The sequence below is a fragment of the Enhydra lutris genome, unplaced genomic scaffold (assembly GCF_002288905.1).
Source record: "Enhydra lutris kenyoni isolate GAN:26980312 unplaced genomic scaffold, ASM228890v2 scaffoldscaffold14, whole genome shotgun sequence".
NCBI classification, from domain to species: Eukaryota; Metazoa; Chordata; class Mammalia; order Carnivora; family Mustelidae; genus Enhydra; species Enhydra lutris.
Genome location: NW_019154098.1, coordinates 7,179,915 through 7,193,362, shown reverse-complemented (window position 1 = coordinate 7,193,362; position 13,448 = coordinate 7,179,915). Strand labels below are relative to the sequence as shown.

Sequence of the window (13,448 nt, the reverse complement as noted above, 5' to 3'; positions counted from 1 at the left end):
GAAGAACATTTCTGGCCGAAGGAGGAGCAGAGGTGAAGAGCCACCCGCACGTGCTTGAGGCAAAAAGGAAGCTGTTCCCCTTGCTTTACTGCTTCGTCCGAGGATCGCTCTGCTATGCTGCAGCCGTCAGCGCGGCTGAGTCTCTGGTGCCGCTTGCCTGACGGGACGCGTGGGAAGAGAGCCAGGTGTGGGTTTGATCGACGAGTATGTCACTTATCTGTTGTCTGAGATTCTGGCTGGAATCCTGGCTTTCCGATCTGCAGCAGCATATCCTTATCTCTAAAATGGGTATGACAGCCCCACTCACTTCAGGGGCTGCTGTGGGGACTCCACGGGACCTCGGCAGCTGGCACTCAGCAACACTCACTCTACAGATTTTATTATTCATCTTGCAACTTCCTAAGGTGTTAAGCAGCCGAGCTGGATCATTTTCTATTTTGATTAGAACTTCTTACTTGATTGCATGAGGCTGGAATAATGAGAATGTTTATTTCCATGACAGTCCAAGATAACAAATTCAGGACGATTGTTTCCCTACAAAATTAAGTAGAGTGGGAAAGCGCAAAGCCTGAGAGGGTGAGTGGAAGCTCCTCCCTGGATACCCAGAATAGCATCATAAACTACTTATATCTGCCGTGGCTTAGTAATCTAGATTTTCCATAGGTTTGTTCCTATAAAAATTATGCCTGGTTCAAATACATTGTGTATTTGTAGGCTGTTTCGCATTATCTGCAGAATGGCCCTGATAACAGGCTCCCTCCGCCCGCCCCCCATCTCAGGGATGCCGTATGTTAGAACATAGACGTGCCTGTGCTGTGCAAAGATGGTCCGCCTCCATCATCATGGACGTTGCAAGGGGGCCATGACCGGAGGGTGCGGAGTCACCCTGCTGTCCTTCGCAACATAGTCATCACACCGACTTCCTGACAATAATGCCACAGTGCTGGCGAAACAGAACATTGGACCTCGGTCCCAGTTATAAAGCACCGCGAAGCCCACAGATCGTGCAGCGTCGGCTTTTCTGGTAGGCAGGAGTTAAAGAGGAAGGAACGTTTTTGCCTTCTTTCCGTTGGACCTGTGGTTCTCTGTCCTCTCCAGGGCCATGGGGCCCGGCCTGGAGCACTGTGCTGTTCGCCGCACACCTGTCAAGTGTGCAGACCCTGCCCTTCCAGAACACACAGGCTGTGTATCCCTTATGCACAGAGACACTCACGTGGTGCTCATTGGCCAAAATCTGTGGCTAAAGTGCCAGGCACATTTATCAGGTACTATAGCTGGAAATCTTTGATATTCCTGAGGTCTAAAGTTTCTGTGCTAGGTCTCTGCCATCTCAGTGGGAATTCTTTCTTTCAGTGTGTAGCCCTGCCCTTGACTGGCTATCTTTAAGTTTTAGAATACTTCACTGAATATGATTTAAGCTCACGGTCAAGTTATTTTATCCTGTTTTCACCTTTTTTTTTTTTTTTTTTTGGCGTCTTTTGTTCAATACAGTGGTGCTGATTACTATGATTATGGACATGGACTCAGTGAAGAGACCTACGATTCCTATGGTGAGTAACTGGCCCACACGAACCAGAAATAGAGCGGGCAGAGTGGTCCCAGAAACACCTTCAAGACCGGAACTGAGGAGAAATCCATAAAGACATTTTGACTGAAACAGCAGCTTCCCTTTCAGTTCATCTGTGCATATCTAGCTATTTTCAGCTCCTTTAAGATTTAAATTTAATATTTAAAGAGGACTAAAAACTCAAAGAAAATTGCCTACATTCACATTCTCAACTTAGATTTTCTGTTTGGGTTGATTGCCATGTGCTGATTTTCTCATTTATAGAGTCCTTTGCCAGACTGCAGACATTTGATAGCTCGGGACTTTTTGAAGTGTCTTTGCTTCTTGACAGTGAAGGAAAATGAAGCCCTGGAGACTGCAGCTCCCAAAGGATTATCCCACCCCCATCTTCATATTTTAATTCATCTCTGATCCCAAACCCTCGAAAAACATTACAGTGGGAGTCACTCCGTAAAGGTTACAAAAGCACTGAGCCAGGGGTGGGGAGCCATAAGGCGCTCTCTGGCTTATGGGGAGACAGCTAAACCCCACGTAATTCAGTGAGAGCTGGTAGAGATGCTGGGGAATCCAGGTCCAAAGTCTCTATGCAGAAGGAGGACAGGTTTAATTAAAAGAATTGGCAGCAGCAACATAATGATAGCAAGAAGCTCCTTTGCCGCAGGGCAAAGAGATCAGAGAACAGGAAGCTTCAATCAGTTGCAAAGCTCTGATAAATGCCTCCAGTACCCAGTGCAAGTGAATCAGGATTCTGGTTAATGGATGTTCTGACATTTCTCTGAACATAACTGAAAAATCATTTTCCGGTGCTCCTTTTGAAGTGCATTTTGTTATATCACCTGCCCCAAGCCGTGATGACCTCACCTTGGATTTTTTTTTTTTTTTTTTTTTGTTATTTGTAACAAACACTTAAGAGAAATACCTTGGTTTGCTGAATGCTGTCTACTTAAATGGATGCACGTTAGCTTGAGGGAATGACGTTGATTGCACGCTTGTATCAAAAGAAGAGGTCATTTTAAGTATTTTTTCTTCACAGACTTTTCAAATTGGTCTCAGTGGACACATGGCTTTTAAATTGCTGTATGTTGCTGCAGAGATGTTAACTGTTTGTTGTCGGAGACTTGTAGATGACTCGCTGAGAGCGCTGGGATGGAACAGGTGTTTAATTTCAGGAGATCGAGATGATGGAATGCCTTTTGTTATTTGTACACTTGTCTGGTATGGATTTAGTATTAGGATGAGTGAGACTTGACATTCTGTCTTCAAGTTTATTTCATATTCAGAAAGTATTGTTGAGGCTACATTTCCCCTGAACACGACTTCCGTTCACTTTGTCCACAGCAGGACCCGGGACTCCCTCCCACCCTGCCCACCCCCACGGTGCTCATCACGTTTGTCTGCTTTTGCCTGCACAAATCTTTGTGTTGTCTTTGTTTTTGCTGTCAAAAGAAGTCTGAGTGATCCTCTTCCCATTCTCTTTCCCATTCATAAATGTCTTAACGTTTAGCAAAAGGCAGTTCAGTTTGCTGTTTGAGTGTGTGAGCTTTTGTTAAAAATGAGTGACCAAAAGGAAAGTTCTTGCAAAGTCGGTTGCGATTTAAGATACAAAAATCATTTTTTTCCCCATACTGATAGGTATTGTTAGTGGGGCGACCATTTTCTATTGTGTTTATAATTTTTCTCTAAGTAATTACCCTTGTTTTTGTTTTTGTTTTTTACCCCTAGTACCTCAGGGCTATCTGTCTTCAATATGACGTCTACCACTGGTTCAGGGTTAAGGTAGATTCTGAAAAATGAAGCCAGCGGGATCCATGGCAATGATCTAATTGTGATTTGATATCTTACTAATTTTAGGGCAAGAGGACTGGACTAACTCGAGACACAAGGCACCTGCAGCGAGGACCGCAAAGGGCGTCTACAGAGACCAGCCCTACGGCAGATACTGATTGTACTGTCTGGTGTTGTGAAATAGCCAGTCTCCACCAGTCCTGTGTACTGTTCAAAGTAATGTTTTTCTATGAACAATCCCTTTTTAAATAAATCAAAATGCTTAAAATCTGAATGGATGGAAGTTTAAAACTACTTTGTGGAAACATCAACCTGGGCAGAAAAAAAAAAAAAAAACATGTAAAATTTTGTTATTTCCAGTCTGTATATGAAAAAAATAGGTCATCAAAAGGAAAAAAATAACTTTGATTAACTAGTGTTAAACAAAAAACTAGGTTTACTAAATATGTTAATCCATCCTTTTAACATAAGCCTCACCTTTCATTTTAAAGGTTTCCATAGCAATTAGTTATTTTATCTTTCAGCCATATGCTAGTTTTTTCTCTTGCCAACATGCGTAAAAAGGGAAGCCAATTACAAGTGCAAATAATGTGGTATTCTTTTGTAACTCAAGTCTTGAAATGTTCTGTAGTGTTGAGCAAAGTCTCCTCTTGCTTGATACTAAATAAACTTTTGAAAGAAATTCCGTGTGTGTGAGCTAACAATTTCATGTTTCTCTTATTTAAAAAGGCCTTCATAAATAGTTGTAAACAGGGAAAGAGTTCATTTAACAGCGCTTGTCATAAAAGGGTCACACTAAACATTGTACAACTGACTTAAAAAATGGTATAAAATTAAATGTACCATTCTATACTCACCGTAGATTTAAATGCTGTTTAAAGAGGCCACATGGTGTTAAGCTGCGTGAGAGCAAGTTAAAACGACGCAAAACCAAATCTTGTTTAAAAACTGGTTTTAAAATAACTACTGATTTTCTGAAAAAGATGTGATCAGTTTTCATCTTGTTGAGCGTTTTTTCACTAGTGCAACTTTGGATTTTTTATGAGAATTTTGGTACCTTAATGAACACCTCGCTCCATGCTGGAAGCAATAAGCACAAAGCTTTTAAAGACAATCTGACTTGACTAATTGAGGTCGCACTCGCCAAGGCTGAGGATGTGTAACCCTTAAACGGTCTTCATTGTCAAAGGTAAATAAATCAAATAAGATTTTAATCTCACTTAATTTATCTTAATATAACTAATAAAACCAGGGAGATTACAACTTAGCAAGTTTCATTATCCATTTTAGAGAGGTTTTAAGATCACCTAAATTCTCATTTTAAAAAGTTTAATTTGTTTTAGTAATCTAAAAAGCCTTAGTTCAGTCAGTTTAATTGGGGCCAATTATTCCCTATTAAACAAATGTAAAACCTCATAACTAGTTGTTTGTAATACATTCTTTGGTTAGTAATTGAGGGCACTTCTTAAAACTGACAAATATTTAATAAAGTTATTCTTTAATCATTTGGCTTAAGTTTTTTTTTGTTGTTGTTTTTGTTTTTTTTTTTAATTGTAGATGATGTAAAATGTTTAATTTTTGTTTCTTAAGAGATTTCCTTCTCTTTGAGTAAAAAGGTCTTTTCTTTTGTTAGGAAATGTCAGCCATCTTGGGAAGTCAGAGGAACTGGTTGTGCCCAAGGAGCAAACAAAGGTGAGTGCCTTTTGTTCCAATTATTGTGATGTGTTACGGAAGATGAAGACAATTTCATGCTTATCTAAAGTCCCATGGAAAATATCCCACGCTGGTTCCTATTACCAGCACTGGTGATTACAGCAAATTAACTCCTCCAGTCAGAACAGAAGCTCCCTGAATATAAACAAGTCAGACCCAGACGGCCTTGCTGGTGCCACGGAGGGCAGAGGCGTAAGTCGTCACAGCAGTTAATACGAGCGTTGCTTTCTTCAGTAAGAAATCGAAGCCCAGGCAGTAACATGAAAAAATGTCCAAACTATTAAGGCAAAAAAGCAGTTTATCAAGCCTGACGTATAATATGACCCCAATTTTTTTTTTTTTAAAAACTGTGTGTACTTGCTATATATTTGTAGGTAAAAAATTACACTGGTATGCACCAGATTTTTGACAATAATTATCTTAGGCTTGTGAAAGTATGACTTTGTGTGTGTACTTTTCTGTCCTTTTTGAATTTTGCAAAACAAGTTATTACTTGTATAAGACAAGTAACGTAACAGTTGTTTTATAAAATTATTTCGTATTTTTTTTTTTAAAGTTAGGGATCTGTAAGGAAAATGTATCATTAGTTTGGTTTCAGGGTATTCTTGTTTTTTGTCTTGTTTTGTTTTGTTTTTCTAAACCATCAGAAACACTGCTTAGGCCATGACATCACAGAGTATCTTGCTTTTTAAAAGTAGTTGTATTTGAGCTCTGCCCCTGACTGTGTACCTTTGGACATCAGCACAAGGAGAATGATGCTTAATGCATGTAGTTGTTACTAAGAATTGAGTGAGCTAATACTATGAGTGTTTTGAGCTAATACTGTGAGTGTTTTGTAACCTAAAAAGTATTACAGTAAATGTGAAGTTTAATTGTCAAGTTGAATGCCCGTATTTAATGTGTATGGGAAATAGCTGAGCCTTTTTCCCCTCCAATAGCCAAAATTCACCTGAAATAATTACCTTAACTGTTGGGAAGAGAATAGGTCTCTTTATTCTCATGGACCAACATAAGAGTTTTGGTTTTGAGGGGTTTTTGGGGGGTGGGGCAGGGAGACTTCTTGCATAGAAAGAGAATGTGACACATCATACATTTTTTCAATGTGTGGTTTTAATATTGGAATTTTTCACTCTTTCCTCCTTAGTAAGTAATTTTGGAGGGGGATTAGCATATTGAATAATAATGTAGGTTTCTTAAGTGAGAGATTATAAATAGGTCCCTAGAGGGTAAACCCCCAGATGGTCTTCAGAGCTAATTCATAGGCATTATTGTTCAGTGTTATGTTTATTTTCATTTTAGAGAGAACCCGTAGCCCCATTGGACTATAAAAAGGGATCGTGAGCCAGAAAGGTCAGGAAGCCGCAGAAATACTTTTGGACAAGAATCCTCCTGCTTGGCTTCCAAGGGCTTCCCATTTTGAGCACATAGTCTGCCGAGCCTTATTGCTTCTGGTTTCCACATGAAGAATCTGCTGTAGACACGCGGTCTTCCCCACTCCTCAGAGCACGTTGCACCGTTCCCAGATCTTTCCCCTAACCTTCGTCTACCCTCCTGGGATTAGTTTCTCTCCTCATTTTACAGTATGTACTGAGCTTGAGTTCTGTACTAGACGTAAAGAACGTAAAGATCTTTAAGACGTGGGCCTTCCTCAGGCTGCGGTAATTCAGGATGGAAAGGAAGCGGGCTCGCCCCTATTCCTCCACCCACAGAAATCGTGCCCACTCCTCAGGACTTGGCCCAGTGCCCTCTCTGAAGTAGCATGCTGAGTTTATACTCATTTTAGTGACGTAGGTTGGTCACACGTTGCCATTACGACCAAGCATAAGCTTGTCACTCTCAGTAAATGATTTCACTGAATCCTCACAACCACAAGAAGGTAAGTGTGGCCTCCATTTTACAGAGGAAGACACTTCAGCTTCAAAATGTGAAATCATTTAGGTAAAAAACTCACACCCAGCAATTGGTAGAGCCAGTTTTAAACTTTAATCCAGAATCTCTGTTGTTGGCTGAGCTCTGGACTAGCACTGACTCCCCCATCATCTCTGAGCACAGGGGCTGGTCTGCATGTTTCCTGTAACTCCCAGAGCCCTCAGCGTCATCAGCACACAGCTGTTGTCCAGTAGTCCCTTCCCTGTCTCTTCCACCCCCACACCAGATTCCTTCAGGAGAAGTTCTTTGACAGTATTTAGGTTCTGAATCATCTGATTAGGACGTCCGGCTTGAATCAATATCAGTGTCCACGCAGATACATTGTGCTACAGATCCTGGAAGTTCAGTGCCAATGACATAGTCCTGTCCTGTCCTGTCCTTGAAGACGCGACAGCCTGCTGGGGAGATGGGCAAGGAAGGAGTCCGTAGCACAGGTGCAGGTGCGTGGAAGAGAGACCTGTCTGCCAGGCAGGTGCCAGCAGGGGCGTAAGTGCCAGTAGGAGATAACCTCAGCACAGAGGGGAAGGTATTCTGGGAAGCATTCATATCCCAGCTCTGTCGTTTACCAGCTTGATGACCTTGCTTAATTACCTGACCTCGGAACTACAGTCGAGATGGCAGTGTCCCACCCATAAAATGGCACAGGAATGCCAGCTACCTCGGTATTACTGTGGAAGACTTAGAAACACTTCTAATGTGTGCAGGTATTTGCTCATTTGTTGCTTAATGTAAACGCATGGACTGATAAGAAAGTACGATTATCTGGGAGACGGCAGCTATATTAGGTAATCAGAGAAAGCAACAGATGTGCTGTCTGGGCGGCGGGGAGCACATAATGAAGGGTCGCACACATTCCGCTAAGAAGCTTCGACACAGTGACCCCATTTTCCATTGTAACATCCTCCTCACCTCTCAGCTTGCCCGCCCTCCCCCCCAGGCAGAGAGAGGGCCTTGTCAGTCTCTGCTTCAGGAAGAACTTTGTACCAACCTCTGTTTGCACTGGCTATTGATCTGATACCCAGACACAGAGTGTCTTAAAAAATAGGGCTCTAACCTTTTATCCTCTCAGTCTCCTCTCAGCAGAGTAAGTATTCAGCAAGTCAATGAATAGGAGAGAGTGACATTGTCAGTGGATCGATAGGATTCCTAGCAGACAGTGTTAGGGGTGCTTAGGAATAGTTAGCAGAGACCAAAAAAACCCCCAACAAAAACAAAAACCTTACTTATGTCCACAGGATTATAATTCAGAAGGTCCAGCTCCATTGGTTTAACTCAAAATTAGACAGTGCTTCTGGTCATTGTGTACAGAGAAATGGATCCCAGAGTCTAAAACCAATAATTTGGAGAAAAAAATAAAAATGTAATCAAAAGTCTAATTAGCCAAAATAGAAGCCACTTTATAGGGTTTAGGTAATGAATATAAATAATAAAGTTTGTTATTTTCTATGCAAATAAGATCTATTTACAATGATATTCAGTGTCTTGTACAGATAGAAAGGGGAAAAAAACCCTATGATTATATTGAAAATCATGAAATCTACTTTGTCTTGATTCTGTGTCCATCTTTCAGAAAGGCTGTAGAACATTTTCAGATCTGAATTGCATCCTTCTCTTATCTAATGGAAAATCCCATCCAACTGAGGTTGATTCTCAGTGGGATTCGGATTTCAGTGATTGGCACCTAGCACCAAAATTGTTTCAGACCTTAGTGTGATGATCCCCTCGCTGCCCGCCCTGCCCCCCCCCCCGCACACACTGGTGTGCAGGGTAGAGCTCAGGCTCTTGGCTTTGAACCCAAAGCCCAGTGTGACTGTGTTCCAGCCTCATGGCTGCACCAGCCTTGCTACTGGACATCCCTCTTGGTGCTTTCTTGTCTGGGTTGTCCACTGCCTGAAATCACGTTTCCTTACCCCTCTCAGCCAGCTCTTGGCCCAGTGAGTCACTGAGGTCTGTCCAGCTTCAAAGTGAGCCTGGGAGCTTCCCTTTGTCCCAGAAGCCTTCCTTGGCACACCGTCTCCACCTCAGGCCTGGTGTCGGATCCCTGCTGAGAACTCTTGGAGTTGCCTGAATTCTGCAACAACTGTCCCTCAACGGATCGTTCATGTTCCTCTCCACCCACCCTCACCAGTGTAGAAACCTCTAGTGTATGCCCCATGCTTATGCCCGGGAAAGGATCCGTGTACAAGCAGTTGAATATGTGAGTGAGTGAAATGAATGAGGTGGCTCAGTGTCTCCACAGTAGAGGAGAGTGGACTGGGACGTCCTTGGCCTTACCAGGTGGAATTAGAGTCATCCTTGAACTTGGAGAGAATTCGGCAGGTTCTTAAATGTGGTCATTCAGGTGTAGACAGAGATACCCAAAAGTCTCATTTGATCACCACTGCTGGCAAGACCCGGGCCTTACTCATGTGTCCGTGTTTGCGGCCTCATACCTGACAGGGCCAGAAATGGGGAGAGAGAAGAAATAGGCAGATGCTGTGTGAAGTGAGCCGGGCTGGAGCTGGAGGCATTGTCCCCGGGCTCCGTCTCTGCTCCACTCATTGACGTGTCTTTCTCACCAACTACAAGACGAGGCTCTTTGAACGTGGAATCATGTCTTTCTTAACTGGTCCACCCAGATGCCAGCATCGTGCCTGGCACGCAGTGGGGGCTGATGAGGTGTTCGGTGTGGAACACAAGAGGAAGGGAGTGAATGAGCCAACAACCTTGTAATTCTTAAAATGCCAGCCCTGAGCACTTTGCAATATTAGTTTGGTTTCTTAGTGGAAATAAGATAGTTACTTCTGCAACTACTGACTTTTTTAGTGGGAGGAAATGGGAAGCTGGAAAGCCAAAATATGTCCTTTATTTAATACATAATACATGTGCTTGGTACAAAATCCAAAAATTTTAGGGGTATATGATGAAACCCCCAAGCCCCCAAGAAGCTGTTGGCTTGGTTTTGGTATATTTTTCCAGAGATAGTCTGTGCATGAGCAAAGCACATGTTTCTTTTCTAACTATTACCTTTTTGCAAACGAAACAGTACACTGTTTTCTACCCTCTTGTTTCACTTTAGAGGGCATCTTAAAAGTTCATTTTCTATCATTCTATACTGTAAAGCTACCTTTTCCTATTTATTGACTGAATAATAGTTATGTGGTTTATAATTTAAACAAGTACTGATGGACATGAAGTTCACCCCCAGCATTTTACACTCATCAGTGCGAGTGCTGGACAGCCTAGCCCTCCATCGCTGCGATTGCACACATTTGTATACAACTTAAGAACACATTTCTGAAGTAGGGTCATTGAACCTTTCCATTTTTTATGAATATTACTGTATTGCTTTCCTGAGGAAACTTGAACCCTACATACTGCATGCATTCCTTACTGTCAGCTGTTAGCACCTGTGCCCCACTCCAAGTGGGCACCCAGCATGGCGGCTGGCACGGTGTGGGTCAGGTCTGGGTGTGGATGAGTGAGGCATGTGGGGGCACCGGACCCCTTCAGTGCAGCCCCCAACTCCCGAGCCTGAGTGGATTTGCTTTGGGGGCCCGGGGTGCTACTTTGCAGTGTCCCCACCCAGCTTTTCCTGTGCTCTTGTTCCCCAGATCCTGCCCACGCTTTGAGATCTTCCCTCTCTTCTTTTGCCAAAGAACCCTTTTTTCTGTTCACTCTGAGAGTACCGGCTGCCGGCACTCGATTGGCAAGCACCTAATTGGGAGCTTCCAGCCAGAGTCCCTCAGGGTCAGGAATGCGTCCGTTACATTGTGTGCCCTGAAACGGTCATCAGGCTGTTCTGGAAGGACCCATCGATGAACTAAACAAAACCCCGATTAATAGATTTACTACATTTGATGTTTACCTTTTACAGTATCAGCCTTTCAGTTCAGGTGGCATCGATGGCTCCCAGCGCCCCCACCTCCCCCCCCCCACCGAAACACGCGCGGGTGGCACCACATGGCTCCCAAGACGTGGCTCCCTGTCTCTTGCATGTGCAGTGATCAGAGGCTAAGTGAAGGCAGAGGGGTGCAGCCGTGGGGCAAGGGGGCGAACCCTGGGCGGAGGGGCAGGAAAAGGTTTCGCAGAGATGGGCAGGCATATTGACAGGCTGGTGTAGGTGAGCGAGGCGGGCACTGACCAGGGCAGGAAGCTGCGCCATGTGGGGGGACCTGAGCAGCTGCCTGAGCTGGGAGAGGAACGGGGCAGTGCCGGGGAGCTGGGAGGGGCCAGGTCATGGGGCACCACGAACAGTATGGTCCCGCCAGGGCTGCGTGTGTGTGACCAGAGCCATGAGGAATAAGCATTGTGACGGCCACTTCTCCACGCTGATTGGGTTCATTCTTCTTCCTTCTTGATGCCCATTGGGTTTTTGAAACAACAGTTATGTTCTGTGTAGCACATTAAAATATATTCCTTGGTGTTAGTTAATAAAAACTTGTAAATACATCTGAACGTTGGGTCTCCGCTCAGAGGACAGGATGTCAAGGACTATCCAGTGTGTACCCCTAGGGACCCGTTTCAAATTTTGGTATTAGAGGTTCCATGTCAAACAAGGGCCGTTCTGGAATCAGACCCAAAAACCTTGTAATGGAGAGTATTTTGATCCTCCTCATACTAATTTACCATGCATCTGCCTTACCGAACACAAATATTTTATGTTCTTAAATTTCTATAATTCTTATTTTGCCTCGTTTTCCATAAATATCCTTATTTCTGTTAAGTTTCTACTTGCCTCCTTCCTCTGCCTAAAGCCTGCCTTCCCCCAACAGAGCATAAATAATTATTAGCTTCTTGATGTATACAAATGTATTTCATTTTCCTCTCTTTCAGGGGCTTTCCTTCGAGTTATGGACTGCTTAGAATTCGTCGACTCACCAACGTGCCTAGTCAGTAAATGAATTCACTTGGGAGCTTAAAAATCATCTGAATTTTTTTCACAATTTTATGTCCTGTGAAATGTTTTATAAAATGATACGCTTTTTTAATTTGGAAAGCCTGTTTAAAAAAGGGAAGAAAACTGATCTTGTTTTGTGGTCTCCTAACAACAACAAACAAATGATTTGTGTGTTACTTAATAAAAGCTGCCCATTTCAATCTTCTGCACTTTACTATAAACCTAGAAAAACAAGGTCTTGTTATTTCAACAAGCTCTAAATTTTGCACACTTGAGAACCATGTACGCCTGCGAACTCACTGAGAGAAGGCCAGATTATATACATAGTCCAGATTTGAAAATGATTTGTGCGTCTCAGTGATGGACCAATAAATACGGACGTGTTCTTCCAAAAGTATCCTGTCACATAAAAGGTTAATAGAAAGGCTTTTGCAGGAAGCAGAGTGGTACAGCCAGAAAAGAAAGCTGATTTTCATGCCTCTCTGTAATTTGTTATGGAACATAAAGGTCATAATCCCTGTGGACAGTATTATTCTGTTCGTTCTCCTTTCTTCATTTACTGTTGCATTGTGACTTTAATTCAGTATGCCCCAGGAGGATGTTTTATTCCTTCTGCTGGAAGCTCACACAACATGTTTCCTAGTCTTGGAATTTCAGGAACAGTCTTGTGCATTGTTAAATTGTCACTCTCCTACCTCAAAGACACATTTGCTCTAAGGCATTCACTTCGACAGCGTGCGGCGTTGGGAACATTGTGATAACCGCCGAGTAACTTCTAAGAAGCTCACTTTTCCTTATCCTCTCATGATGCATCCGAACGTCTCCACTCAGCCATCATGCCTTTGCACTTGTCACATACACAGATGTGCATCTCAGGAGCACGAGGACGGACAGCCCCAGGTCGGAGAGAGTGCAGCACAGGCCACGGGGGCAGCAGGTGGGCGCCCCGCCCCTGAGGCTGTGAGCGCCCCTCAGTGCTCCGTCGGGAGGGCGGTGCACAGTGACAGCTCCAGGGACCCTTTGTTTGAAATTAACTGAACAACCAGGAACTTCAAACCATAAGCCAGATTGTTACAAATGGGAAAAAAAAAAAAAAAATTTGAGCTCACTCGTTGCAGCCTTTCCACCCACGGAGTCAGGGACACTAGTCGTAGACCTACCAACAGTCCCAGGGACTCAAACTCTCCAGCTCCTCACCCGTCTGTACCCTTCTCCTCGCTCCCACTCCTCCCTAACTTAGCTCACGAAACCCATACTTGTCAAGAATGTCTTCCATGCTGGGCACTGCCCTACAAGCTAGAGCGGGCGGAGAACAGATCAGAGAGCCCGTCCTCAGGGAGCTCACTTTCCACCAGGAGGGGGCAGGCCACCGGCCACAAGCCCGGAGAGGGCCTGGTGGTGCTGGTGCTGTTGAGGAATAGGAGCGCCTCATCGTGGGAGGCGGGGGTTCAACTGACAAAGCAGCAGGTTAGCAGCACCTAGAAAAGGAAGCGTGTGAGCCACACCAAGACGCGAGCAAGTGCAAAGGGGCTGAGGTGGGGACAGGCTTGGAGGCTTGAGGAGCAGGGAGGGTGT

General features: G+C 43.8%; 1 protein-coding gene across 2 annotated transcripts in view; it reads left to right on the top strand.

Annotated features, from left to right (window-relative positions):
- Nucleotides 1-12,071, top strand: part of LOC111146653 (KH RNA binding domain containing, signal transduction associated 3) — a 185,097-nt gene extending 173,026 nt beyond the window's left edge. Inside the window, exons 8-11 of one of the 2 annotated variants that reach the window (XM_022502292.1) lie at nucleotides 1,492-1,550; nucleotides 3,419-4,541; nucleotides 4,986-5,044; nucleotides 11,810-12,071. In XM_022502292.1, coding sequence (XP_022358000.1) covers nucleotides 1,492-1,550; nucleotides 3,419-3,510 — 151 coding nt within the window. In that variant the 3' untranslated portion in view covers nucleotides 3,511-4,541; nucleotides 4,986-5,044; nucleotides 11,810-12,071. Of the gene's footprint in view, nucleotides 1-1,491; nucleotides 1,551-3,418; nucleotides 4,542-4,985; nucleotides 5,045-11,809 lie in introns of those variants that run through there. The other variant, XM_022502293.1, reaches the window with a different exon arrangement.
- Nucleotides 12,072-13,448: the final 1,377 nt, after the last annotated feature.